General features: G+C 44.3%; 1 protein-coding gene across 1 annotated transcript in view; it reads left to right on the top strand.

The window, feature by feature from the left end:
• The first annotated feature begins 23,247 nt into the window (after positions 1-23,247).
• LOC101932805 (amine oxidase [flavin-containing] A) overlaps positions 23,248-27,805 on the top strand; it is a 52,019-nt gene continuing 47,461 nt past the window's right edge. The window contains exon 1 of the mRNA XM_005301773.5: positions 23,248-23,479. Coding sequence (XP_005301830.1) covers positions 23,434-23,479 — 46 coding nt within the window. The 5' untranslated portion in view covers positions 23,248-23,433. The remainder of the gene's footprint in view (positions 23,480-27,805) is intronic.

The raw sequence follows: 27,805 nt of genomic DNA, 5'->3' as shown, positions 1-27,805 counted from the left end.
CTGCACTCTCTCTAAATTTATCAACATCCTTCTTGAATTGTGGGCACCAGAACTGAACACAGTATTCCATCAGCAGTCACAGCAGTGCCAAAGACAGAAGTAAAAGAGCTGTAGCCAACGATTTTAGTTCATTTTTCATTTATTGTGTGATGTTACCATTAACTAATATATTATATCATATATATATACACCTCTACCCCGATATAACGTGACCCACTTCGAATCCATCCTCTTGAAGCTACACCTTGGGGAGAGGAAACCGAGTGTTTACTGATTACACCTCTACCCCGATATAACGTGACCCGATATAACAAGAATTCGAATATAATGCGGTGAAGCAGTGCTCCAGGGGGGCGGGTCTGCGCACTCCGGTGGATCAAAGCAAGTTCGCTATAACGCGGTTTCACCTATAATGTGGTAAGATTTTTTGGCTCCTGAGGAGAGCGTTATATCGGGGTAGAGGTGTGTATGTTCATTGTATGTTAAATAGAGTTAAGTTGTAGGACTGAAGAAGTATAAGATTGCTCTGTATGTAGAGGGAATAATCATGAATTAGGTAACTAAGTAAGTAGGGTTGAAATGCAAGGCCTACAGGCTGAGGCCTGCAAGATTTGCCCTAATCCAGTGCCCTAAGATTACAGGAAAAGATGTACCAATGAGCAATATTGTGAAAGATTAAGAGTAAAAGAAATTTTTGGCTTACAAGATACGCGGTTTCACCTATAACGTGGTAAGATTTTTTTGACTCCCGAGGACAGTGTTATATTGGGGTAGAGGTGTACTTGTTTCTGAAAACTCCAGTTCAAAACCCCCCAAACTGCATAAAGGAGAGACTAAACTTTACATGAGTGTGCTAATTCTGAACTGAGGCTTTTGTGAATTTGTGACCACAAAAGAGACTCCTTTGAGGACTTACCTGCCAAAGCCCATGTTAGAGACAGTTGGGGGGTGAGGGGGGAGGAGATCTCTGGTAAGCTTATTATCATTGGTGTAGGTTCTTTTATTATTATAATATGTTTTTTCTGTAGGGCTTTTTATTTTAAGAATAAAATAGGCTTGCATAGGATGTGCTGTATGGTAACTTATAGCTGTTGGCAATCACACTGTCATTAGTCTCTGAAGAGAAAGCAAGCAGGCCTGTTTGGGCAGACTGCCTTTTGCTGGGAATAACAGTGAAGGCAGGGAACAGTACAGCCTGGAAATATCGCGGTCGTGAGGGAGAGAGATGTGGCTCTGCGCCCAAGAAAGGCAATAGCTGGGGGGGCAGATGCCTGAGAGTGGGTGTCCTGGCTGAATCACTAAGGGGAAATACAAGTGCAACTGCCCTGAGCTGTGACGGTGCTCACAATGGGCTAGGCACTGTACAAGCACAAAACATGGCCCAGTCCCTGTCCTTCTGAGCGTAATCTACCCTCTTTGAAGTAGATAAAAACACTGTGTCAAGTGAAGAATGGACTTCTTAATATTCCATTGCTGTCCTGACAAAATATTTAAGGAGCAGACATATCCTAGTGAAGTCCTTTGATAAACAGGTAAAGGCTTTGTTTTTCCGTTTTAACCCACCTTTTGCAACTTACATTGGAGCTCATGGAAGCAGCAAAGATCTTCCATAGAGACCATTATTGGGTCAGGTAAGGTCTCCCAAGTTCTGTCTGCCATCCTTTGAAATGTTGCTATGAATACCTACACATCTCTAAGGTAGGCATTCATCCAGTGCTGCTCAGTGAAACTTGCATGAGTTAAACTGATATTTATATTTCCTAAACTAACTGTTGGTAAAATCAGCTAAATGTAAATGTATTAATCTAGGACCAAAGAATTTAGGCCATGCATAGAGGATGGGGACTGTATCCTGGGAAGCAGTTTCTCTGAAAAAGACTCGGGGGACATGGTGGATAATCCGTTGAACATGAGCTCCCACTGTGGTGCTGGGTCCAAAAGAGCTAATGTGATCTTGGGATGCATAAACAGGGGAATCACAAGTAGGAATAGAGAGGTTCTGTAGCTTTTTATTTTATTGAAAGTGAATTTTGTAATGTGGTATTACATCACCGTGGGTTTGGCTCTGGTTGCTACAATTTCAGGCTTAACTGAGTGAAAGTCACCTCTGCTACTTGCTTCAGATTTAGAGTCTCTAGGAACACATAAAGACCCAGGGTAGTGACCACGCATACATTCACACGGACAAGGTCTAGTCTATTTTACACATTTTATTAAAGTTACAATTAAAGTTATGATTACCCAATGTAGTGGGGTGGCTGCCCCACTCCCTGAGAATTTAAGCTGCAGCAGGCCAGTGGGCCTGTGCAGCCAGCCAGCCAGTAGGAAAAGGGCTTATTGGGAGCCAATCAGGGCCCAGATTGGAGACAACGAATCGGGGCCGTGCTCAGCCGTATAAAAAGGCTGCTCAGTGAGGCAGGCAATCTGTCCCAGGTCAGTCTCCAGAGGTGGGAGACTAGAACTGCGGACAGCGCAGTGCTGGCCAGGCTCGGGGAGCAAAAGGGAGCTCTAGCCTGTAGCCTGCCAGGCTGCAGGCCCTGAAGGGAAGGGCCTAGCGGGTGCAAGGGGCCGTAGGGGAAGCGGCCCAGGGAAGCGGACAGACGAGGGGAGAGAAGGAGGACAGCGAGGCTGCCGCCAGAGGGTACTTGGGCCAGGACCCAGAGTAAAGGGTGGGCCTGGGTTCCTCCCTTCCCCCCTTTGCAGTACACCCAGCCATCGGCCGTAGGGAGCGGCCATCATAGACTACGCTAGATCCCTGACAAGAGGGATTAGACTTTGGGGTGTGTGGTTGGACATGGTGGCTGGGGCATAGAGAGACTGCTGATCAACCCCCCGTTTCCCGGAAGGGGGTGTGGATGGACTGAGGGCACAGAGGATGCCTCAAGCTGGTGAGCGACGCAGGCTCAGACACCAACCAAGGGTGAGGCAACGGGTGGGACACCACCAGGAGAGGGCGCTCCACTGGACTGAGCTAATTCCCGGAGACAACCAGCAGGAGGCGCTGGGTGGCAAGTGATCAACCTTGTCACACCCAAGCATAAGTAACAGATATAGTTATACTTACATCCTTAACAATAATATTAGAGTTTGATGGGTCTCCCATGTATTGATCATGAATATAGGGGTGGTTCCTGCTGGAATTTCCCATAGGGAGCTCAATTTTCCTAATCTAGGCACCCTCTTTTATAAGGTGATTCTGACTATACCTCAGCATTTCTGCACATCGTGCACCCTGTGGTTAGGGCATGTGTTAGAAAAATGTGATTACCAGGTATCTTGTAAGCCAAAAATTTCTTTTACTCTTAATCTTTCACAATATTGCTCATTGGTACATCTTTTCCTGTAATCTTAGGGCACTGGATTAGGGCAAATCTTGCAGGCCTCAGTCTGTAGGCCTTGCATTTCAACCCTACTTACTTAGTTACCTAATTCATGATTATTCCCTCTACATACAGAGCAATCTTATACTTCTTCAGTCCTACAACTTAACTCTATTTAACATACAATGAACATACACACCTCTACCCCGATATAACGCTCTCCTCAGGAGCCAAAAAATCTTACCACATTATAGGTGAAACCGCGTTATATCGAACTTGCTTTGATCTGCTGGAGTGCGCAGCCCCGCCCCCCCGGAGCACTGCTTTACCACGTTATATCCGAATTCTTGTTATATCGGGTCACGTTATATCGGGGTAGAGGTGTAATCAGTAAACACTCGGTTTCCTCTCCCCAAGGTGTAGCTTCAAGAGGATGGATTCGAAGTGGGTCATTTGCATTCCCCTCATATCCCCCCACCCTACAGTATTCCCTAGGAAATCCATTTCACACGTATTGTCCCCAAAATTCCTCTGAAGTTCCTAATATCTCCCAGAAATTTCATTAATCCTGTCTTCCTGCTCAAGAAGTTCCATACAACCCCACAATCGCACACAAACATTTGCATTTTCAATACAATGGACCCCAAAGGTATTAAATGTAATTCAATAAGGTTTAACTTAATTCCATAAAGTTTGCCCAGGATATTGCAGGACATGGTCACATCTGCCACAAACACTATCAGAAGCAAATAAATAAAATTCTGATGAATAATTAAAAACCTCCACCCACGGGAAATGAAATAAGGACTTCCTACTTCAGAAGGCAAGGGCTGGCAAATTCAGGGCCTGATTCTCAGCTGGTGTCAATCAGCATAGAGCCATTGAAGCCAATGAAGCTATGCAACTTTACACCAGTTGAGGATCTACCCCAGTGGCTCTACTATGACAGCTACCCCTCATTCCTGCTCTTTTTTGATCCATACGAAAAGCCAATACATTATTTTAAAACAAAAGAGTTAATTGAGACAGGGTTGTGTGGGAGTGGGATGTAAGGTGTTCTTCAATCCCTGCTGAGTATCTATACTCCTTCAATTCAGGTCATGAAGGCAAACTTAAATAAGGACCATTAAGGTAAAAACTATTATCTGGGTTTGGAAACCTCATTGATCTCTGCATTAATTTATCACAAGGATTCTTGAGCTTTTTGCTGAGAGATGGTGCCCACTCTTCACTACTCCCTTTTTGTGCAGTCAAAGACATTCATGAGAAATAAGGGTTAGCAGTGCAATTTCATGCCTAATCAAGCTTCCGATCATCAACAATGTCCACTGATGAATTAATAGTTCCATTGAGCCAATTTGTGGACTTAAACCTTTTTTAGTTCTGCAGTTCGTTAGCCACAGTTAGGATACAGCACAAGGTACATTAGGTATTCTTCATTAAAGAAATCAGTTAACTTCTTGTGGAGGTGGTAAAATGAATTCTGTCAGGGTTTTATTCTGCAGCACAGGTGTGGTGGGTTTCATATATAAGCACTAAGTAAAAGTGCTGAGGAGGGCAAAAAGTGCAAGACGAACCTGATCCTGCATTAATAAGAACATTACTCAGCCAGTGTCATGGTACTCCTTGATGCAGATTGTATTTAATCCAGGTCTTCTTAGACATGCTCATACTCCGCCTTCTCTACACCGTGGACTTCTAAGTAAAAAAAATCAGAGACTTACTGTATTGCTGCTCACTGCAAAGGACTGAGTGCACTACACTCCCCTTCCCCAAGGGACTGTACACACACTTACAGTTAGACACATTGTTTTATGCACCGCTTGCTGGGTAATAACATGAGAACTCCGTTCTTATTTAAACTGGTTCTTTATTAAAAGAACTATTTTATAGAGCTGCTCCAACTGCCCCTAGCATTCCAGCTATGTGTACACAGACTAATTTCCGCGCCTTCAGCAAACACTTCCTTCTGCAACCTGTGCTTCTCCCTCCAAGCAGGTCGCTACACACATGCTTTGGTACCTCTCTCAATCAAAGCCCTAGCATCGAACTTTACTTCTCCTCCATTACCAATTGTACTGAAGAACAATAACCTGGCATGCCCTGCTGATCACCATGTAATGCAAAGATGGCAGGGTCAGGAGTACCCACAGAGATAGTCACACTTCTGTTTCATTCAGCTGCTTCACAGTTATGTGAAATAAGAACTTGCAAGATTGGAAGAGCAAGCATTTCCAGTGCTTCCTATAAATTAAAACAGGAGGCTCCTATTCCCTTAAAACCCTTTTCATTAAATCTAATCTTCACTGAATACAAGGCCATACCGCCTCCCTAAATATAGGAACCTGGAAAAAATATTTCTGTCCTCCCTCCTGGAGTAGCCATTAATATCCCACAATACCCAGGTGCAGACAGGTATCTGGAAACAATGGTAAAGCCAACTAATTGCCTGTTATTGAGTCTCCTCTGCTACACCAGCAGCTCTTGGAAAAACAATGCAGTTTGATTGGAGTGTATATTCTGAGTGCATAGACACAGAGGACAATTTTCAGACCAGTGTTAAACATGCTCTGACTGTATATTCTTAATACACATCAAAATAACACTATGCACACATCCAAAATAATGTCCAGTGTACAAAAACATTTCTTCTACTGAAAATAATTTTTGATTAGTATGAAGTAGAGTTGAGTCAGTGCATTAAGGGACTACAGAAGTTGATTCTTTGCAGCCAAATTATTACTAGTGATGCTGCAGGTTAAGCCACAATCCAAGTAGGAAACTATACTACCCCATGCTAGTAGCTAATGTCTTTTGCAGTCTTGACTATCTTGAAGTGGCACTATATTATCTAGGTGCTACACACTGCAGGTTCCTGGAGACTTGTGCCATGAGGAAGTATTTCAGTCTTTGGATGTTAGTGTTGTTTTCCAAAGATCTGTTGATCTTTTGTGTTTCTCTTTGTGTCTCTGGTGTGGTGGATGGGAGAACCTCTGTAGGCAGTGAAGATGTTTCAGTGAATTAACAGAGGATATCATTTAAAAAATGACCCAAGGAAGAAATTAAAAGAATTGCTTTTATTTTATGTTTGCTAATGATATAAATATCACACAGAGAATCAAGATCATCACTATCATTAAAGATACTGAACAGTTGTAAAGTCCTGCTTTTCTGGCCGTCATTCAACCACAAAAAGACACGATAACACTCTTATGAACCACATCAGAAGCTTTTGGTGGATCATAGTTTATCTCCTGGAAACTTGAGGTAAAAGACTATGTAGCTAAGAGTGTGCTGGCAACCATGAGCGACAGGCTCCTTAAATGTCTTACTATGAAGACTTTTTCTTTATCCATCAACCAAGGTGCTGTGTGCTCTAATGCCAGAACGAACCTTTTACAGCTGAGAAGTGAATCATCTGGAAAGCAAACATCTCCATTCTTCCCCTTGGCTAGTAGCGCTAGTCAATAGTAGAACTGAGCTTAGTAGCATTCTGCTCTATAGAAGCTAGTTAAAATGCTGAATCTTTACTTTTTCTGCAAAAAGGCCACTCCATTCTACATGTAGTCAGAACCTACAGAACATCATGGAAGCTGCCTTCCTCTTTAAGGAACAGACTGTGCCATCTTTGCTCACATGAGTGGTACCTTACTCCTCTAATAATCCCATTGAATTCAAAGGGGCTACTTGCAGAGTAAACTACTATTCAGCCTAAGTAGGGGAGGCACAGTCTGGCCCCAATGTATCAGCCACAAGGAGCAAACTTAAGACGTCTTTGAGGATATTATATATCTGTATTTGTATAAAGGGAACAACAGATGGACATGCTTCTACCAGGATGCAGATGCTCCCCTTTGTAAAAATGTTTGGCCTACTTTTTTCTTTTTGTCCTTGAGGACTCCCCTGTGTCTCCTTGAATTAAAAAAAAAATGATTTTACTGGTAGGTTCAGTAGGTTTATTAAAAAATTCCCTTAAAATCTGTTGAATGCATTATTGCCAGGACCTGTTGGTTTGTACATATTCAATTTTGCCTCAGCTATCCCTTTACCTGCTTTTAGATACTGACTATTATTGAGGTTTTCACTATTTCCTAGGGGCATAGAAAGTAACAAATAATTACTTAGTCTATCATGAAAACGGTATTTTTATTAGTTTGTTAAAAATAAGTATAACCCACTGATGGGAGTGTGCTACATGTCCCCCCACTGTGCCAATCCACAGAAGATATAAGTTGTTACGGCTCCCAGCTGTCACTGATACATAAACACATGTTCCTTTGTCTCTCTTTATGTTCTGTGTTTGTGTCATTTAGGCTGTCAGTTCTTCAGAGCAACGACTGTGTCTTCTTTAAATCTCCGTAATGACAATCCCGTTCCAGCATATTTGAGTACCCAGTGTGCCATATTCTTGTTCATCCCCGTTTTCAAAAAGTTTCAATTATACACCATTGAGCAGGAGTAGATTAAGAATGTCATTCTGATTAAGGAGTCATAGGAATGGCCTAGTAGCTGCAGTAAGCGGTGGTACTCTGCCACTGACAAAAGAACGAATTCCAAAAGCTCAGAAATTGTGTTGCTCAGGTTCCACCTTCATGATCCAGGGCATCGTGGCAACTTCAAGCATCCCATCTCTTGGCCTTCTTTCCCAAAGGCATTTCTCCTGTTTCCCCTCCCCTGGCCCACCTCCAAAACACAAGAGCACAATGATAAAGGGAACCCCACTGCTGTGAGAGTCTGTCCCTGAGTTCTAAGCAGGACTGATGAGGCTATGGCACAGGGACCCTGAGAGCGAGGGGCTGCTGCAACCCCTTGTAATATTGTTTGAACATAGTAGTTCACATCAGACATTACATTGTAACGTTTAGGGTATCCCTAAATCTTGGCCCCAGAGACCACTATTCCCATAGGGACAAATCCTGCCTCAGCATCCACAGCTGTGGAGAAAGGGCTACTGGTAGTGGAAAAGATCTGATTCCAGGGGGCTATGCTCTAAGGTGCTATGGTGCGCAAGATTTTGGGGAACCACACACATGGTCTATCTTCCTAGCACTGTGCAAGGGGCAGGACAGGAGAACGGAGGGCCAGGATTCATTGTCATACAGGTGCCCAGCCCTACTACTCACACCAGTCACTGGCATGAGGACTTGGCCCTTACTTTGACCACAGTATTTTGTCTGTTTATTTCAGCAATTTGGATGTGTCTTTCTCTTGGAGACAAAGCATATGTTATAGTACCCTGCTCATAATGTCAGTACAGAACATTACATAATATGGGTCTTATAAAATGTATTTGCAAATGTTTTGTGTGTAACTCTGTGTTTGCTGTTTGGAAAGAAAAAAAGAATGAAAGCATTTATTAGGGATGACTATTATGACCCTGAGCTCTGTATACTTGTGCTGATGAAGATCCATTTTGAAAATCATTCTAAAATGTTATGTCTTATGAAAACTGTTCCTTGAGGGGCTGTGCATTTTTATTTAAACAATTATTCATGGGGCTGTATGTGAGGGAACCATTATTGCAGCAACAAAGAAATGGAATTTCTGCACATTCTGGCTCAGTTTATATTCCAACCACAGTGAAAATCAGAGTCATTAAGTAGCAATGAGAGAAGCCTCAGAAAGTTCAGAGGTTCCTGTCCAATAAGCATGCAAATGTTTGAGTGCTTTTTTGAAAGTTATTGGAACTATTTATCTGAATCTCCAGAGCGGCATAAAGCTGAGCTAGAAAGCCAGTATTGCCAACTCTCATGATTTTATCATGAGTCGTGTGATAGTCAGGGGCATTTTAAAGCTCTAGATCCCAGATACATTATGATTATGTGAAAAATCTCAGCTATCATTTTTAAAAGTAAGTTTCTAGTCCTCGTGATTGCAGAGAAAAGGTTGAAAATGTCACATTCTAAAGGCTCAAAAACCAGGAAGATAAATAAAAATACCCCAAATTCTTCATCATAAATAAATATTGATTTTTAAGCCAATTTCAGGATTTTGGGGGGAGCCTGAGTCATGATTTTTGAATATTTGTGTTTGGAATACTATAGACCTCATAAAAATAAACCTCTCTCATGAGAACTCCTGTACTTCCTGATTTTGGGACAAATATTGTCCATGTACCTTCACTCCCTCCCCTATACAAAGCTCAAGTAAATTGTGATTTACAAGTAAATGGTCTTTGTGGTAGGGATCTTATAAGGGTTTTCAGGGGAGAGAATCCTTGCCCTCGCCCTAATGGATAGGATCGAAGGTCAGTGCATAGCATTTGGAGGCTATTTCTGTTGGTCCCTGAGTTTAGCAGAGGCTGGAGCCCCTGTGCACACATTCCATGGCAAGGGGTGTCTGCATAGTCAGATTTACGGCAGTTCTGCTTCCCCACCTCAAACCCACTCTCTATACCCCATCCTTGCTACCACAAAAAGAGATACAGAATCCCACTCTGTGGTCTTCTCAGTGGCTACCCCAGCAGCATGGGTCTGTGGTTCCATGAAGCATCTAAGCCTGCGGAGGTAGGGACAGCGTACTGTGAGAATAGCCTTTCTTGTGGTATTCCAGGACTTTATGTCCTGTCTTAAACAGAAGTGGCGTGGGCAGTTTGACTGGGTGAACATTCAAAGTGATTCCTATTTTATCAGAACTGTTTCACCCAAGCTTATTACTTAAATTCCTAACTCCAGCATAGTATCTGTTAGCACGGATCCTTATAACTCCATACAGCTACAATGTGGCATAAGGAACTAGAAGACCCCACTTCAGGATCGGGGCCTTGGTCTATGTTTATACTGTAAATAGAACCCCATAATGTGCACTGAGTATTGTAAGTTGCATGAGAAAATGTCAAGATACCATGAGGAGAAAGTCTGTTTTTGTGATATTTCAGCAAAATTTCCTGATCTTACTGTCCTTACTCAGGAAACATTTCCATTGAACCCAATACTAGTTTTGCCCGAGAAAGGACTACAGGATCAGAGTCTAGTTTTGCAGACCTGAGGGATTTGGATGGTTCAGATAACCATCCAGTCTTTTGGATACATACCTGACCTTCACTTTTACACTGTCACTCATCACAGGATGTATACCTGCCTCAGCACAGCTGCCTTTCAGATAAGGTATCAGTCCTATAAGACTCTTAACAGTGATGTCTGCTCCTAAACCTCTTCAGAGCAATCTTGTTACTTCCCAGGCTGCTACATGCACATAAAATGCCTTGCAGTGGGCTACACACACATGTACCTACACACACAAGTTTTCAACCCCACATTTAAAAAAAAAAACTGTTCAGATTCCATAGAATCTATTTAACCAAAATCCACATGCCAAGAATTCATTTGCCATGCCCCAAACCTGAACCTTGGATGCCTTTCCCAGTGGATACATTCTAATGGGAAAGGAGGAGAAAATCTATTAAAAATAAACTAGTGCATCAAGAGGAAAATATTCACCCAATTAACAAGTGTATTTTCTGGGTATCTAGCGGAGATATATAGTATAAAGCAGCAGAATCCTTGAGGTACCTGTAATATATATATATAAAGATTTTTTTCTCTTGTCTGAGATTGCAGCAATGGTGGTGTTAAAAAAATAAAAAGTACAAGACATAGAAATACTTGAGCAACTGCTCAGCATTCCATTAAAAGGTGATTTTATTTTTCAAAAGTCACTGAATTCTGAATGTTTATTAACATATATGGCACCTCTTAATACAGAAACTTGCAGCAGTTAGCTGTGACAGAGACTTCAGAAGAAATGTTCCCATACCTGAAATTCTTCCTCATTTCCATGAATATGTGCCTGATTCATTAAAACACTTATTGTAAATGCAAGCAAGTAACAAAAAATGTGTCTTTCCTAATCATTTCCAATTTCCAAAGCAAACACAAATAGCTTAATCACTTGGAGCCTGAGAAGTAGGTAGGGGCAAATCTGATCATTAAATTGAGGCTGAAAATCTTTCTTTGAAATGGTGCACTTTTGCCATCCAGCACAGTACATTTCCCCTTCTAATTTCAACCATAACTAGGAAGCACAGAAGTACACAAAAAATAAAAAATAAGAACAAAGGGTCTAATGCTGGATCATCATAACTGGCTGCATTTTACCACCCCACCTGCCAAAAGTCGCCCTAAACCTGGCAGATCTATCCCCCAAAGATCACCCCTGGGTAGGAGATCATCAGCTGGCATAAAGCCACCCTAGCATCTCCCATGCCATACCCCTCCACACTGCTGATATGAGGATGTGACTGGATGAAGAAGGAGTGGCCAGGGCTCTCCTCTTCCCTAAGGATTCCCAGCTACTGTAACAGCTCCTCAGGCTGCTCTGACCTTCATTAGCCCAGCCCAATGCAAAGCAGCCCCAGCATCAAGGAAGATCAAAGGACAGCTTTGCTTACCCACCTATCCCCTCTTCATCTGCATCAGACGACCCTCAGCAGCTGGTGGGGCTCTAGCCTGATACATTTAGTTTTGGTTTGGTCTGAGTTTTCAACTAAGGCTCCAGCAGATTCTTACTTTATACAAATGAAGTCACCCTCCTCTAGTTAGAACAGGACAATAAACTACAATACACATTTATTTGGCTTGGATTGTGGATGTCCTACTTATAAACGAACAGCATCTGTTTGTATATAGGATCTATTGTTCTTGGAACTCCATCTGTTTAATCCGTAGCTGTGATTATATGACCCCCCTTAACTGTAGTGATGGCAGGAGGCCTGTTTTCATTTTTGTACTGATGTCAGATTGACTAGTCAGTTAACACACCCTGAGGTCAGCAGTTTATCTGTGAGTCAGTATCTTCATTTTACTTGTCCGGAGCATATTTTGGTTGTCCTTGGCTACTGGACAATTGCATTTTCCCCAACTTCATTAGAAGTAATATGCTATTCTTGAGTTAGAGGGTCAATAGGATTACTTGCAGAGTAAACAAGGTGAGTAAACAAGGCATAATCTAGCACTAAAATGGGATGAAGTCCACAGGGAGGTGCTAGTGACACAGGAAACTAGATTCTCATCTCAGTTACTACAGATTTACTGCAGTGTATCCTTAATGCCTTTTGTCATTGGAGTTATTCCAGATTTACAGCAATGTAACTGAGATCAGAATCTAGCCCAGAGACTTTGTTGTCAATTGCCTTTTCTCCCTGGAACTATAAACATTAGTTTGAGCACCTCTCTCTTATATTATATCATGCAGATCCAGTGAATGATAGAACAAAAATATAAGGCAAACTAAATACTTGTGTGTACATGTATACATTTATTACCATTTCTCAGTGTATTATGGATTTGTACAACAGTTTTGGAGACAAGATGCTTCTTTTTAAGAAGTAGGATACCTAATTCATATATCATTTGTATTTTGGACTACTGCAGTGCACTAAAATGTTCCTCAAAGCCACAGCCACTCAATCCTCATTACTGTACATTCTGGGGTTTGATTATTCTGTCATCTACGTATGTGCAGTGACCACTGATTTCAACTGTTAGGATAGACATGCACTTTGTGTCTGGAAAGATTATCTAGTTTATAATATATGTGAGTGTGTAGGTAGAGGGAGAAACACACACAGTATGTACATTTAAACTCAGTGTATATATGAAATTACCTTCACATCAGGGAAGAGCACATGTGTTTTAAGCCTCCAGAGTCTGAACAAAGCCCAGGCACTGACCCAGTCTGGGGATCTCTAAGCACACACACTCTCAAGGTGCTGACACTCTATCTAGCAACCTTGTCCTGAGAGCTTAGACCATGCTGCTCCTTTGCCCAGACTCTGGAACCAGTGCTGACTCCACAGAGCCCCCCCGGCTTAAACACATCCTTTCGTAGAATTCTACCCATAGGTCATCTGGTTTACCAATTTAAGGGGCCATGTAGTACATGTAGGATATAACAGAGAGACACTTAGAATTTCTTGCAAACACATTATTGCCCTTTACTTAATCACATGAGAAATATACAGATCTATGCAAAATAATAAACCCTACATGCATTTCCCTACATGTAGATGGCATTCTCAGAAAAGAGCAAGCTGGTTTTCGGAAAGGGCGTGAATGCACAGACCAGATCTTCACTCTACCAAACATAATAGAACAATATTTAGAATGGCAACGGCAACTCTACATAAACTTCATAGACTTTGAGAAGGCTTTTGACAGCATTCACAGGACCAGCCTATGGAGCATTTTGTGGGCATATGGAGTCCCTCTCTGCATAATCAACATCAAAAGCTTCTATTCCAACTTTACATGCAGTGTTGAGCCCAGACAGCTCAGTTTTGAAATCAAAACAGGAGTATGTCAGGAGTGTGTCATATCTGCAATCCTCTTCAACATTGCCATCGACTGGGTAATGCAGCGTTCAACCGAACACATGCCAAGAGGCATTAGATGGACACTCTTCTCATCCCTTGAAGACCTGGACTTCGCAGATAATGTCGCTCTCCTATCACGTGCCCAACACCATATGCAAGAAAAAAATTACCTGACTCAACACATTCAGCCAGAAAAACAGCCACAATAAGACAGATGTTATGACTTTTAATATTGCCTCACCATCACCAGTATGGATAGAGGATCGTGTTCTCACCAATGTAAAAACATTCACATAGTTGGGCAGCACCATCAGCCGGGATGGTGGAACAAGCCAGGACATCCGGAACAGAATCAATAAAGCCAGGACCACCTTCAGGAGCTTAAATACAGTCTGGAAATCACTAAAATACAACACCAAAACCAAACTCAAGATTTATCAAAGCTGCATACTTTCAACACTACTTTAGAGTGCAGAATGCTGGGGAATGACAAAGTATGACATGTCCAAACTGTCTATTGCATTCAACCTGCCTCAGAAAAATCCCAGAACAATCTCAAACCGAGACTTATTTGCACAGTGCAGCCAAGAAAATATGAGCATCATTTCCAGGAGGCGTTGGAGATGGATTGGCCATGTGGTTTGGACAGAAACTGATTCCATCACCAGAGCGGCAATAAGATGGACACCTGAAGGCAAGTGAAAATGAAGCCGCCTGAAAACAACATGGCGAGGAGCTGTGGAAACTGAGCTGATAAATCAGGGCACAACTGGGGAACCGCTGAAAGACTTGCCAGAAACAAACAGGAGTGGAAGAGGTTCGTCGCTGCCCTAAATGCCAGAGGCATAATGGGTACTAACTAAGCTAACTAACTAACTAACAAGCATTTCCCTGCCTCAGTTTCTTCACCACTCCACAGCATTCTTTGGGCTTGCATCAGCGTGCTCTGTGGGATCCAGACTACTTCCCACACAGCTGCATAACTTCTCTCTGAAACATGAATGTGGAATCTCTCCTTCCAAAACTCCTTGTGTGTATCTCTATGCATCTTCCAATGTGAGTCCTTTTATAACTTTTTACTCTGGACACCTGTCACTTTATCTTGCTTGGTAACTTTCTACCTCTCTCCACTTCCCCCCTCCCTTCAGCCAGGAGGAGAAGTATCTTCTCTCAGCTCAAGCAAACCCATTAGCTCCTGGCCTTTACCTTGAAACAGAGGTAATTGAGTTCTAAGGACCAACCCTTGTCCCTAGTCTGGCAGAGACAGGACACAGCCCTGCCCAGCTCATGGTGAATATATATAGAGAGAGGTATTCAAAATAAAGCAATTTTCATAGTAACAGCTCCTTAATAACAACCAGAATTCATAAATTGTACATAAGCTCCCCAATTCACCACAATAATTAATTGAACTACAGAACATTGAAATTTTTGTTTTAAAAAATTATTCCTTAGGAAGGTGGATGGGAGAGAGGGGAAAGGGTATTGCTAGGATAGTTTTGCTGGAAGGATATACCGTAGATGGGATTATTTCTAATCAGATTACTCACTAAGGGATCAGAATATGAACTACAAACCCCAGAGAGACAAAAGGTCTCTGGAGACACAAACATGAGCTAGAGAAGAATGTTTACTAAGGTGAATACAAACTTGCTTCCATAACAACATTGCAGTTGGCATAAAAACATTCAGGCAAGGTGGGATAGTGATGACTAAATATTCTGAGAAGGGTACATGGAAAAGCCCATAGCTCTGACTGTGAGTACTCAAAAACAAAGGTATTAACCATAAAAGCAAGTTAGAAGTACTGTATCTGCCTTTATCTTTAGTGCTTTCATGTAATCCGACTTATTTACTCTCTTCTGCAAGACAGACAGCTGCCTCCATCAGAGAAATGTATTCCCAGGAATCATTTTATAACTGGAGACTAACTTCATACAGACCTTTGCACACCTGTTCCTTTGTATTTTAGAGAAAATTCTCCTTTTAGAACAGAACGGATGATTTAATGCTGCCTGTCTTGTAACCTCTACGAGCACAAGAACTAGTTTTTTTGGTAAAAGAGTCCTAGTTAAGTGTAATCGCTCACATTCATGGGGGTTCCCAGGGTTCTGAGAACAGAACGTACATATTAAACCACACACACGGTTATTTATTGTGACAAACTCCTGTTTATATCCATGCTATACACTCTACTTTAATAAGGTATTTTAGACAATAAGAGTAAAAAAGTATAATCAACATGATGATTTGTAACACCTAAAGGCCCCAGCTGAGATTAGGATACCATTGTACTAAGCACTCTATCAACTCGTGGTTAGAGGCAGGGTAAAGAGGGAAAAGGCACAGAGAAATGAAGTGATTGTCCAAGTGGGAGAGCAAGAAATAGAGCCCAGAGTTTTAGACACCCAGTACAGCGTCCTATCCATACTGGCTCTCACAGTAACGGTTTTTCATTTAGTTTTATGAGCAGAGAATTTTACCTGTAAGAAACAATATACATAGCCCTTTCCTCCCAAACTACAACCAGCTGCTATAGCCAGTCAAACCAGTCCTATTGCTGACCCAAAGGCTAGATTTATGACTTTTTGTTTGCAGTTGCAAGCAAAAGTGAATTTGCGTTGCCATGGTAGTTTTCTTCTAATCCTCCTTACATATGCATGGGATTTCATTAGGGTCATTACGGGTTTGATGTCATAATACAGAGTGTGAGTGCTGAAATAATTTTTAAGAATAATTTCAAAATCACAGTATACAAACTGAGATTGTCCCATTTCTTGCATGCTGCATAAAGCAGAAGAAACTGTGTACAATGCTCTCTTTTAGGGACAAACAGGTACAAGTTAACCTGCAAAACCCTGTGCTGCTATGCTTCTCATTTCCAAGGCAGAAGGGCATTGTTGCACACCAACTGCATGCTTTGGTCGTGCAGAAATGCCAAAGCTGGCATAGCCCCACTGAAAAAGCCAATGCCGGACCACATAGCCACACTGAAAGGGCACAAGGCCAGACTACATTCCTTTGTGCTCAAAAGGCTCAAGAAAACTGCCTCTTCCTGCTGTACATTGTGTTTAGTTCTGGGCATGGCACTGTGGCTATAGGTTAAACAGCACCAAAGAGAGACAAACAGAATTTCACATTTTACAGCAATGTTCCAGGCCTTACCCTCTGTTCCCTGATGCTGTGGATTGAATTTACCGTAATTATCTTGATCTGCACCCCAATCCCTGCACCTCCTTCCTGCACCCCTAACCGTGCACTGTGCTTTCTTCACCCCAACACCTGCCCCCTCCTGTGCCCCACCCCTGCTCCCTTCCTGCACCCCAAACTTGCACTGTGCCCCCTTTGCCCCTAACCCCTGCACCCCCTACCCCTAACTCCCCTCCTGTGCCCATATGGGGAAACTGACCTGGATGCACATTGGCATTGCTGCCCCCCTCCCCGGGAGGCTGTGAGGGAGAGAGCAAAGAGCAACCTCAGGGCTCCCTGCATCCACGTCACTTTCCCCACCTGGGCTGTGTAAGGGGAGGGCGGAGAGTAGCAGCTCCTGGTGCTCCCCCACACCACAGCACAGGTGGGGGAAATGACCTGGCTGCATGGAGCACTTCATGTTGCTCCTCGCTCTCCCTCACACTCGCAGCTCCCTAGGTGGGTGTGGAGAAACATTGATGGGGATGTGAGCAGTATCTGTATGTCACTGGTTCACCACCACCCCCATGTTCCTCTGCCGGGAGGAAGCAAGGAGAAATCTGGGCACCTGCCCATACAGTGCTCCCTAGGGAGCAGTTTCTGACACTACATGGGCAGCGCGCACTTCTGCACTGCCACATAGTACCCCCTGGACTACAGGGTACCCTGAGCGGCCACCCAGGTGGCCCACCTCTAAAGCCAGCCCTGACAGTATTCCCACAGCAGTCGCACCAACATAGAGGTAAAATAAACTCTCTGTTCCAGCTAGGGTGACCAGATGTCCCGATTTTATAGGGACAGTCCCGATATTTGGGACTTTATCTTATATAGTCGCCTATTAGTCCCCAGCCTGTGTCCCGATTTTTCACACTTGCTGTCTGGTCACTCTAGTTCCAGCTTGAGACTCCCCTGATTATGCATCCCAGGATCACATTAGCTCTTTAGGCCATAGTGTTCCACTGGGAGTTTGTGTTCAGCGGGTTATCCATCCCCAACCCCAAATCTTTTTCAGAGTCACTGCTTCCCAGGATAGAGTCCATCCTCCCACAAACCTGTAAGTATGGCCTACATTCTTTGTAAAATCAATAGCAATAGAAAAGTCCCAGTTAAGTCCTTTTCCTATGCACTTACATCACTAGAAAGGTCAGGCTAACCAACTGGTTTATATAAAATGTTACAGAAAACAAAAGTTAGCTAAATAAAAAGACTAATAAAACTTGGTCTGTAATTTTACTATCACGGAGACCATGATGCAGAAAGTTACTATGCAACAGTGCAAACGTCAACACAATTAACTTTTTTTTTTTCAAATTAAGGCATAAATCCTTTTTCTGCCCTGCATCTGCATTACAGTGTATTTCAAAAACAAACTAACAAAAACAAACAACCAGTTATTTTTAACAAAAACAGATGCTGAATCATAAGAAAATAAAACCAAAGGTCCATCAAGCCCAGTATCCCGTCTTCCGACAGTGGCCAGTGCCAGGTGCCACAGAGGGAGTGAACAGAACAGGTAATCATCAAGTGATCCAGCCCCTGTCGCTCACTCCCAGCTTCTGGCAAACAGAGGCTAGGGACACCATCCCTGCCCATCCTGGCTAATAGCCACTGATGGACCTATCCTCCATGAACTTACCTAATTCCTTTTTGAGCCCTGTTGTAGTCTTGGCCTTCACAACATTCTCTGGCAAGGAGTTCCACAGGTTGACTGTGCGTTGTGTGAAAAAATACTTCCTATTGTTTGTTTTAAACCCGCTGCCTATTAATTTCATTTGATGACCCCTAGTTCGTGTGTTATGAGAAGGAGTAAATAACACTTCCTTATTTACTTTCTCCACACCAGTCATGATTTTATAGACCTCTATCATATCCCGCCTTAGTCTCTTTTCTAAGCTGAAAAGTCCCAGTCTTACTAATCTCTTCTCAGACGGAAGCCGTTCCATACCCTTAATCATTTTGTTGTCCTTTTCTGAACCTTTTCCAATTCCAATATATCTTTTTTGATAGGGGGCAACCACATGTGCATGCACTATTCAAGATGTGGGTGTACCATGGATTTATAGAGAGGCAATATATTTTCTGTCTTATTATCTATCCCTTTTTTAATGATGCCCAACATTCAGTTTGCTTTTTTGACTGCTGCTGCACATTGAGTGGACTTTTTCAGAGAACTATCCACAATGACTCCACGATCTCTTTCTTGAGTGGTAACAGCTAATTTAGAACCCATCATTTTATAGGTATAGTTGGGATTATGTTTTCCAATGTCCATTAATTGCATTTATCAACACTGAATTTCATCTGCCATTTTGTTGCCCAGTCACTCCGTTTTGTGAGATCCTTTTGTAGCTGTTTGCAGTCTGCCTGGGACTTAACTATCTTGAGTAGTTTTGTATCATCTGCAGATTTTGCCACTTTGCTGTTTACCCATTTTTCCAGATCATTTATGAATATGCTGATTAGGACTGGTCCTAGTACAGAGCCCTAGGGGAAACCACTATTTACCTCTCTCCATTCTGAAAACTGACCATTTATTCCTACACTTTGTTTCCTATTTTTTAACCAGTAACCAATCTATGAGAGGACTTTCTCTCTTATACCATGAGATAATCAGGGCCGGCTCCAGGCACCAGCCCACCAAGCTTGTGCTTGGGGCGGCACCTGGAGTGGGGCGGCGCGGTGCGGCACTCCGGCTCCCGCCGCCGGGGAGAGCAGAGCCGCAGTGGGCTCGCTGCTGGGGAGAGCGGGGCCGCGACCGGGCTCGCCGCCCTCCCCGCGGCGCTCTGGCCGCCGGGGAGAGCGGAGCCCCGGCCGGGCTCTCCGCCCTCCTCCTGGCGCTCTGGCCGCCGGGGCGAGCAGAGCCCCGGCCGGGCTCTCCGCCCTCCTCCTGGCGCTCTGGCCGCCGGGGCGAGCAGAGCCGCGGCGGGCTCGCCGCCCTCCCCCCTGCGCTCTGGCTGGTTGGGGAGAGCAGCCCACGGCCGGGCTCAGCCCCCTCCCCTGCCGCGCTGGGAGGGGGAGGGGGGCGGCGGGAGGCTTTTTTGCCTAGGGTGGCAAAAAAGCCAGAGCCGGCCCTGGAGATAATCCAGGTTTTTCTGGTGCTTTTGAACTGGAATCTTGATTTTTTGTTTCTATTGTAAAAAGAAGAACAGGAGTACTTGTGGCACCTTAGAGATTAACAAATTTATTAGAGCATAAGCTTTCGTGGACTAATAAATTTGTTAGTCTCTAAGGTGCCACAAGTACTCCTGTTCTTCTTTTTGCGGATACAGACTAATACGGCTGCTACTCTGAAACCTGTTTCTATTGTGAAATTCAGAGTAGCCATATTGGTTTTCCCTTTAGACAGTGGAATTTGGAGGATCAGAGCCAAAATCTGGATATGGGTAGGTTCCCAGTACTGGATCCAGATTTCTGTGAGGACATGTCAGGGACTAATTTTTTTTTAAACTGGACTATTTTGATAGGCCATTCAAATCACAAAGATTTTTTTAGAGTTGGGGGAGGGAGAGGGGAAGGCGTGGGAAGGAAAGAGTGAGCAGGATCCAGGTAGAGCCATCTTTACCCCCAAACTGTAGATTATTACAGCAGGATCCCAGTTACCTATCAGCATGGGCAGCGAGTTCTATGCTCCTGTGGTGCTTGGGCACCAGGAATATTCCTGGTGCCCAGGCACCATGGGCCCGGCTCCAGAACTGGTCTCTCCCTCAGCCCTGCCTTCCGCCCCAGGCACCCCCGTATCCCCCGGGCCATTTAAAACAGCCCGGGGCCCCCACTCATCACCGGCAGTGCAGCGGAGCTGAGCGGCTTCCTGCTTGCTCACTCCACATAGCTGCCAGCCCCTCCCTGTGGCCCCTGGGTGGGGTGGGTCTGTGTCCCGCCCCAAGTGCTCCTGCGAACAATGGGAAGCTGCAGGGGCAGTGCCTGGGGGTAGCAGCACACAGAGCCCCCCCGGCCCAAACTCCCTCCCAGAGCCTGCACCCCTCATCCCCTCCTGCACCCTTACCCCCTGCCCCAGCCCAGAGCCTACACCCAGCGCCCAAACTCCATCCCAGAGCCAGCACCCCAGACCCCCTCCCCCACCCCAATTCCCTCCCAGAGCCCAACCTCTCACCCGTCCTGCACCCAAATGCCTTGCCCCAGCCCAGGGGCCTGCACCCCATACCTCCTCCCCAACCCAAACTCCCTCCCAGAGCCTTAGGCGGGGGGGCGGAGTTTGAGGGGGGGTGGGCTCTGTGTGTTCTGGGCACCACCAAAATTTCTACAAACCTGCCACCCCCACCTATCCGGGAAAAGACATCAAAGTATCTGTCTCTCTTAGTCTAGGTCAGGGAGGCCAAACTGTAGCATGTGAACCTGTCATAACTATAAAGGGAAGGGTAACAACCCTCCTGTATACAATACTATAAAATCCCTCCTGGCCAGAGGCACCAAAATCCTTTTACCTGTCAAGGGTTAAGAAGCTCAGGTAACTTGGCTGACACCTGACCCAAAGGACCAATAAGGGGACAAGATACTTTCAAATCTTGGGGCGGAGAGAGGACTTTTGTTTGTGCTCATTGTTTTGGTGTTGTTCGCTCTTGGGACTAAGGGCTTGTCTATACTTACGCGCTGGTTCGGCGGCAGGCAATCGAACTTCTGGGTTCGATTTATCGCGTCTTGTCTGGACGCGATAAATCGAACCCAGAAGTGCTCCCCGTCGACTCCGGTAATCCTGCTCGGCGCAAGGAGTACGTGGAGTCGACGGTGGAGCCTGACTGCCGCGTCTGGACCACGGTAAGTTCGAACTAAGGTACGTTGACTTCAGCTACGTTATTCATGTAGCTGAAGTTGCGTACCTTAGTTCGAATTGGGGGGTTAGTGTAGATCAGGCCTAAGAAGGACCGGACATCAATCCATGTTCTTCAAATCTTTCTGCACAAGTCTCTCATATTTCAAACTTGTAAGTAACAGCCAGGCAAGGCATGTTAGTTTTATCCTTGTTTTCTCAACTTGTAAATGTTCCTTTTGCTAGGGGGTATACCTCTGTTTGCTGTAACTTTGAACCTAAGGCTAGAGGGGGTTCCTCTGGGCTCTTTGAATCTGATTACCCTGTAAAGTTATTTTCCATCCTGATTTTACAGAGATGAAGTTTACCTTTTCTTTTAATAAAATTCTTCTTTTAAGAACCTGATTGATTTTTCATTGGTTTAAGATCCAAGGGTTTGGATCTGTGTTTACCAGGACTAATTGGTGAGGGGATTACCAAGCCTTCCCAGGGAAAGTGGTATAGGGCCTTGGGGAGATATTTCTCAAGCCTACCCAGGAAAAGGGGTGTAAGCGCTTGGGAGAAGAGGAACTCCAAGTGGTCCTTTCCCTGTTTCTTGTTAAAGCACTTGGTGGTGGCAGAGTATTAAAATTTAACCTAAGCTGGTAGAAATAAACTTCATGCGAGTCCCCACATCTGTACCCTAAAGTTCAGAGTGGGGAAGGAACCCTTGACAGAGCCACACATGGCTCTTGTACAGTTAAAGTGCAGCTCGCAGAACACCTCCCCTTAGCAAATTGGGGGATAGAGCGGAAGCTTGGGGCTTCTGCCAGATACAACTGGTATCTGCTATGTGGGGGGGTGCAAAATGTAAAGGTTTGCTGCCCCCCCAACAACTTCCATCACACCCCCTAGGCAGGTCCCCTTTACCCTCAGCAGCCCCTCCCTCCAGCTCCCAGGTGTTAGCACTGCATGGAGAGGCAGGGAGGAGCTGCTGCATTAGCTCCCTAGGGAGAAAGAACAGGAGTACTTGTGGCACCTTAGAGACTAACAAATTTATTAGAGCATAAGCTTTCGTGGACTGCAGCCCACTTCTTCGGATGCATACAGAGAGGCAGCAACAAAAGCAGGGGCTCTCCCTGCAGCTCCCAGCTGTTTGCCACTGCCCCTCCCCATGGCCGCAGCTCCCAGCTTGCCCGCTCCAGTAGCTGCCGTGCGGGGAGGGGGCTCGGGGACACCGGGTAACCAAGCAGGGCCAGCAAACCCTGGCAAAAATCTGGGGCGGGGGCACGTGAGCCCTGGCAGGTGCTTCCCGGCTCTGGAACTTCTGAAGATTGTCACATGTGGTGGGGAGGGTCAGTAAGTTTGGCCACCCCGTCTAGTCCTTAAGCTGTGCAGTGTCTGGGGATCACCCGAGGATCTGCTCCGTTCACCGGCACTGCTGCTCGGAGGGCATTGGCCTGGCTCTCCTGGGCGCGCGCTCCCCTGGCACATGCAGCAAGGAACTTTTCATCCCCAGGAGACCCGAGCCGCGCCCCGCAAGCAGAGAAACCCGCAGGGAGGAAGAGGAAGCGAGACTGGTCGCCGGGGTGGCGCTTCAGAGGGCGGGGGAGGCTCGCCCCGCTTTTCCCAGGACCTGATTGACACGCAGAGCTGCGCGCTCCTTCCCCGCACCCCTCCGGCTGGCTCCCCCTCCAGCGGGCGGAACTCCGCGGCGCCCGGCTCCCCGGAGCCGTGATTGGCGGGGCGGCGGGCGGAGCCGGGAGCGCCGCTGTCAGACTCCGGCGGGCAGCGAGGGAGACGCGAGCGGCAGCTGCTCCGGGAGCCCCAGCCGCGCAGAGCCCGGGAGCGGGAGCCGAGGCAGCGCCATGAGCCAGAAATGCGACGTGATCGTGGTTGGGGGCGGCATCTCAGGTCAGTGCAGCCCCTGGCGTGTCATGGCTGGGGGCTCGCTGCCTTTGTAACTCTTCGTTTACAGAGGCTGGAGCTGGTATTTACACACACACCCCTCCCGCCGCCTCTGTGTTCCATGCCCTGGGAGGGCGGGGCGGGTAACGGGTTGTGTACCTAATGGGTGCCCTTGTCTAGCACCCGAGAAAGTGCAAGCCCGACGCAGACTCATAGGCCCCTTGACCCTGATTCAGACCTGGCCCAGCGGAGGAGCAAAGGTGCAGCTGCACTGTGGGTGGGCTTGAGTTTTGTGTGCAAACTGAAATGTGATGTCCCCCAAGGCAGTGGGTGAAAGCCTTGCCCCATTGCAGTCCGGTGGGTCGGGTAGCAAGGTAACTGCCTCTATCATGCTGCAACTTGCACGCTGTCTCGCTTTAGCTATTACGGTTGCAATGTCCGGAGTTATGTTTTCCTGACCGAACTGTGTTGATACTGATCTATAGCATCGGTGTCTGTTCTTGCAATAATCAGCCCAGATTAGGTTTCTCTTTACTTAACTGATCTTATAAGGAGCGTTGGGTAAAGCACCCTTGGGACCTATTTTGAATAAGTATCTCAGATAATAGATTGTCTGAGCAGGATGCTTTCTACGTTTTCTCTCCACTTCTCATTTGGGGCTCCTATTTCCTTCTTTACAGTCTCAACCATTTCCTTCTCACCAGTAATAATCCTGTTGTCCCCTATCATCGGAAGCGGAACAGTCTCTATTGGCACTATCACGCTGCTGTTTGGAAGATTGCCACAGTGCGTGTGGAAATCTTTGGTACTGGTTTGAGGAAAGAGGTCATTTTCAGTGCAGCAACTCAGTGAGCCAATGATCAAATGTCCCAACAGGCTGACCACAGCCATCGGTTGATTTTAAGTTGGGAATCTTTTTCATAGAACTGTAAAGTTACAGCAGTGTCAATATTAGTAAACAATGTAGCACCCTAGTTAGGTACAATGTAATAAAATGGAGTGTAAATCCCATTGTATAGTGAAACTGAATGGGGCCAGGAGATAAAAGTTTTGGCTTGGTTTTCTTGTTTTTGAAACAGACTAGAATCGTAGGCATGGGGAGAGTTTGTCTTTTACATCTGAGAAGTTAGAAGAGAAGTAGAAGATGCCCTTATTGTCATTTCAGGTGTTTCTTAATGCATATCTCACTCTTGCACTTTGTTACTCCGTAAGAAAACGGTGTATGTGTGAACTAGATGGCTCTTGTTTAATGTTATTGTTTTCACATGTGTAGGCCAAGGTTTAGGATGGGGTTCAATTCAATCTGTCATTCAACCATGACACAAACACTATTTTTAAATGGTTGTGGCACAGAGGTAGTTTATATTTTCTTGATTAACATTGATCTTTCCGAAGAAGTGGGCTGTAGTCCACGAAAGCTTATGCTCTAATAAATTTGTTAGTCTCTAAGAACAACAAGGAGTCTGGTGGCACCTTAAAGACTAACAGATTTATTTGGGCATAAGCTTTCATGAGTAAAAACCTCACTTACCCCCTGATACTTAGTCTCTAAGGTGCCACAAGTACTCCTGTTCTTTTTCCAAATTACAGTGTGACAGTTAAAACAGGGGTTTTTTCTTTGAGAAAAGATGTCCTTGCTAGAAGCCTGGGTTCCTCAGAATTCTGGGCTTTTCACATTTCACCTGCTACAATATTCTGAACACATATTTTTATACGATAAAGCAAATTCTTGCTCCATGTACCTGTGCATGACTCCCATTTACTTTAGTGAGAGCTGCACAGGATCATAATTAAACACTGTTTTAGAATGTTTGGGTTTGCTTTGTATAAATCGTTTAAGCCTGACTTATATGCCGAATAAAGTACCTTGAGTTTTCAGATATCTGTTATGAAAATATTTGAGAATTCTGGAAATTATGTGAAGGAGTGACAGCAGTATTCGTACAAATACAGTAACAATTTCAACCAGAATTGAGAAACGTTCATGAAAATTAAATTTTTGTTTGTAGTAAAATAATCCTGCTTCCTTCAAGTACCCCAGATATGGTGTGTTACTACACAGACACAGGAATATTCAGTTGTTGTTATATGAAATTACATACAGTGTCCTCCAAGAGGAAAAAAGTGTTTGTGTATTTCTTAAACAAAAATACTAAAGATTTCAAAAAAACAAGGGCTGACCTGCCTGATTGTTGTTCTGGTAACATGGGCCATTCAAGTATCATTCTCAAGGTTTAGCTCATCTCCAGAATTCTTTGATGGAACTAAAAACCTTATTATGTATAGTTGGAGGTATGACATTCTTTATAAAGTTGATATAGTTCTAAGCACTAGTTCCCTATAGGAAATGGGTCTCAACTTGTACATGGCTGTTCTGATTTCTCCATTTATAAAGATGTTTTGAAATGTGTGGTGAATGTTTTTAATTATTCCTTGTCATTTTAACTACAACAAGCAATCATAAATTGCTTCAAGATGCTTATTCATAGGATTAAAGCCTAACAGAACTAATCAGGAAACATCAAGATGTTAATAGTCTCTGAAAACATATCAGTGAAATGAAAAAAAATGATGAATAAACATAAGACTATGACACTCTGTGGGTACAAGAACACTTTCATTGACCATGAAAACTGTTCTTCAGGCAGTGCCAATTTCATAAGAATTGGTGTTTACTTTCTCATTGACTTTCTTATTACTTTCATTTTGAACCAACATCAAAATAAGAAAGTGGTGTTAGAAGAGCTAATAATGTCCCATTCATTGAAACTGTACATTAATTGCAAGACCATTCACAGCTTGCTCCACCTTTCTTATCAGCTCTTGAGGTTTTTTGCTTGACCACCCTCTCTTCACCCCCTGTGCTCCATTATTGGTTCTATACCCTGTGTTATGCAGGAGGTCAGACTAGATGATCGTAATGATCCATTGTGTCTTTCGAGCCTCTTAGTGACTTCAGTGGGGTCAGGATTTCAGTGGCAAAACTCCCACCGACTTCAATAGGGTTAGGATTTCACTATGAATCTGATGCAAGCCTTGACTGCCTGTTTGTCTGGCCCCAACCTGGGCCCTTCACAGACCACAGGCAGGTCACACCCTGAGTGTCTGTGTACAGCTGCAGCCTGCCAGCAACACTCCAGTCAACACTCTGGCTTCCACCAGCCTTGGCTACCTCTTGCAAGGTGACTCCAACACTCTCCCAGTCCCGGATTTTCACAAAAGTGCCTCCTGGACAATTCAGATACTAGAGGCCCGTTGCCCCTGTAAGGGATCAATATACAAAAGTTTGCTACTTTAATTGAAAGAAGAACAGGAGTACTTGTGGCACCTTAGAGACTAACAAATTTATTAGAGCATAAGCTTTCGTGGACTACAGCCCACTTCTTCGGATGCATACTTTAATTGGAGTTACCAAACAATTCAGTTTAAACACCAGGCTGGATTCGTTATGATTAAAGAACAAAACAAGCTTATTTAACTACACGCTTCAGTCAAAATTTCAGCTTATGTCATACCTTTACATATAGTGTTGCTATGTACATTTCACCATGATATTAGCAATCAGCAAGTTACTGGTTTTCAAATGATACCTCACAAGGCATATTTTGTACAAAGATTATTATAGTGGTGAGTAGGGTGTGAATATACAGGTGCATTTGGTCACAAGGTGACAGCCTTTATATTCTTGAGAGTCTTTTGAAGTAAAGGTAATACTGTGCTTGTTTGTATGCCAAGCAGGTAAGCAACTCTGACAGACTCATTGCTGACACCATCCATAAGATTATTGTGGCCCTCTTATTGTGGAATAATACTATTTTCAATAAATTTCGAACATAGAGTAAGTATCTGATGTCCTGGACAAACAGACTTAACCCTGCCTCCTATTATTTCAAAAGGGTCTTTGAACTTGTGAAGGTGCCCTCTAATCATTCACAGCCTTTGCTAGCCTACCTACATCAGACTAAAGATAGTTTGCATAGTTATGATCCTTTTCTCTAGGAGTCTATGCTTTCCCTTGCTTAAGGGTTAGACCATAAGTTAGTTTCTCTCTTGATCATTACTTTAAAAGTATCACACTTCAGTAATTTCATATTTCTCCAGAAATTCAAATATATCTAACATATGAATCCCAGTCTATCACAAGAACGTATGCAGAATTATGAAAAGGCTGATTTTCATGCTGCACAGAGGACATGGATCAGAGATGGACAAATACAGACAGAAGTTGTAGAAGGAATATGAAAAATCAAAGAGATGAACCCACATGCAAGGATATTTTAGGTTAATATTCAACACAATGTGCTACAGAAAAGAAGAAACTTAACTGTGCTT

This window comes from Chrysemys picta, chromosome 1, assembly GCF_011386835.1.
Source record: "Chrysemys picta bellii isolate R12L10 chromosome 1, ASM1138683v2, whole genome shotgun sequence".
NCBI classification, from domain to species: Eukaryota; Metazoa; Chordata; order Testudines; family Emydidae; genus Chrysemys; species Chrysemys picta.
This window is presented reverse-complemented; position numbering and strand designations above follow the sequence as displayed.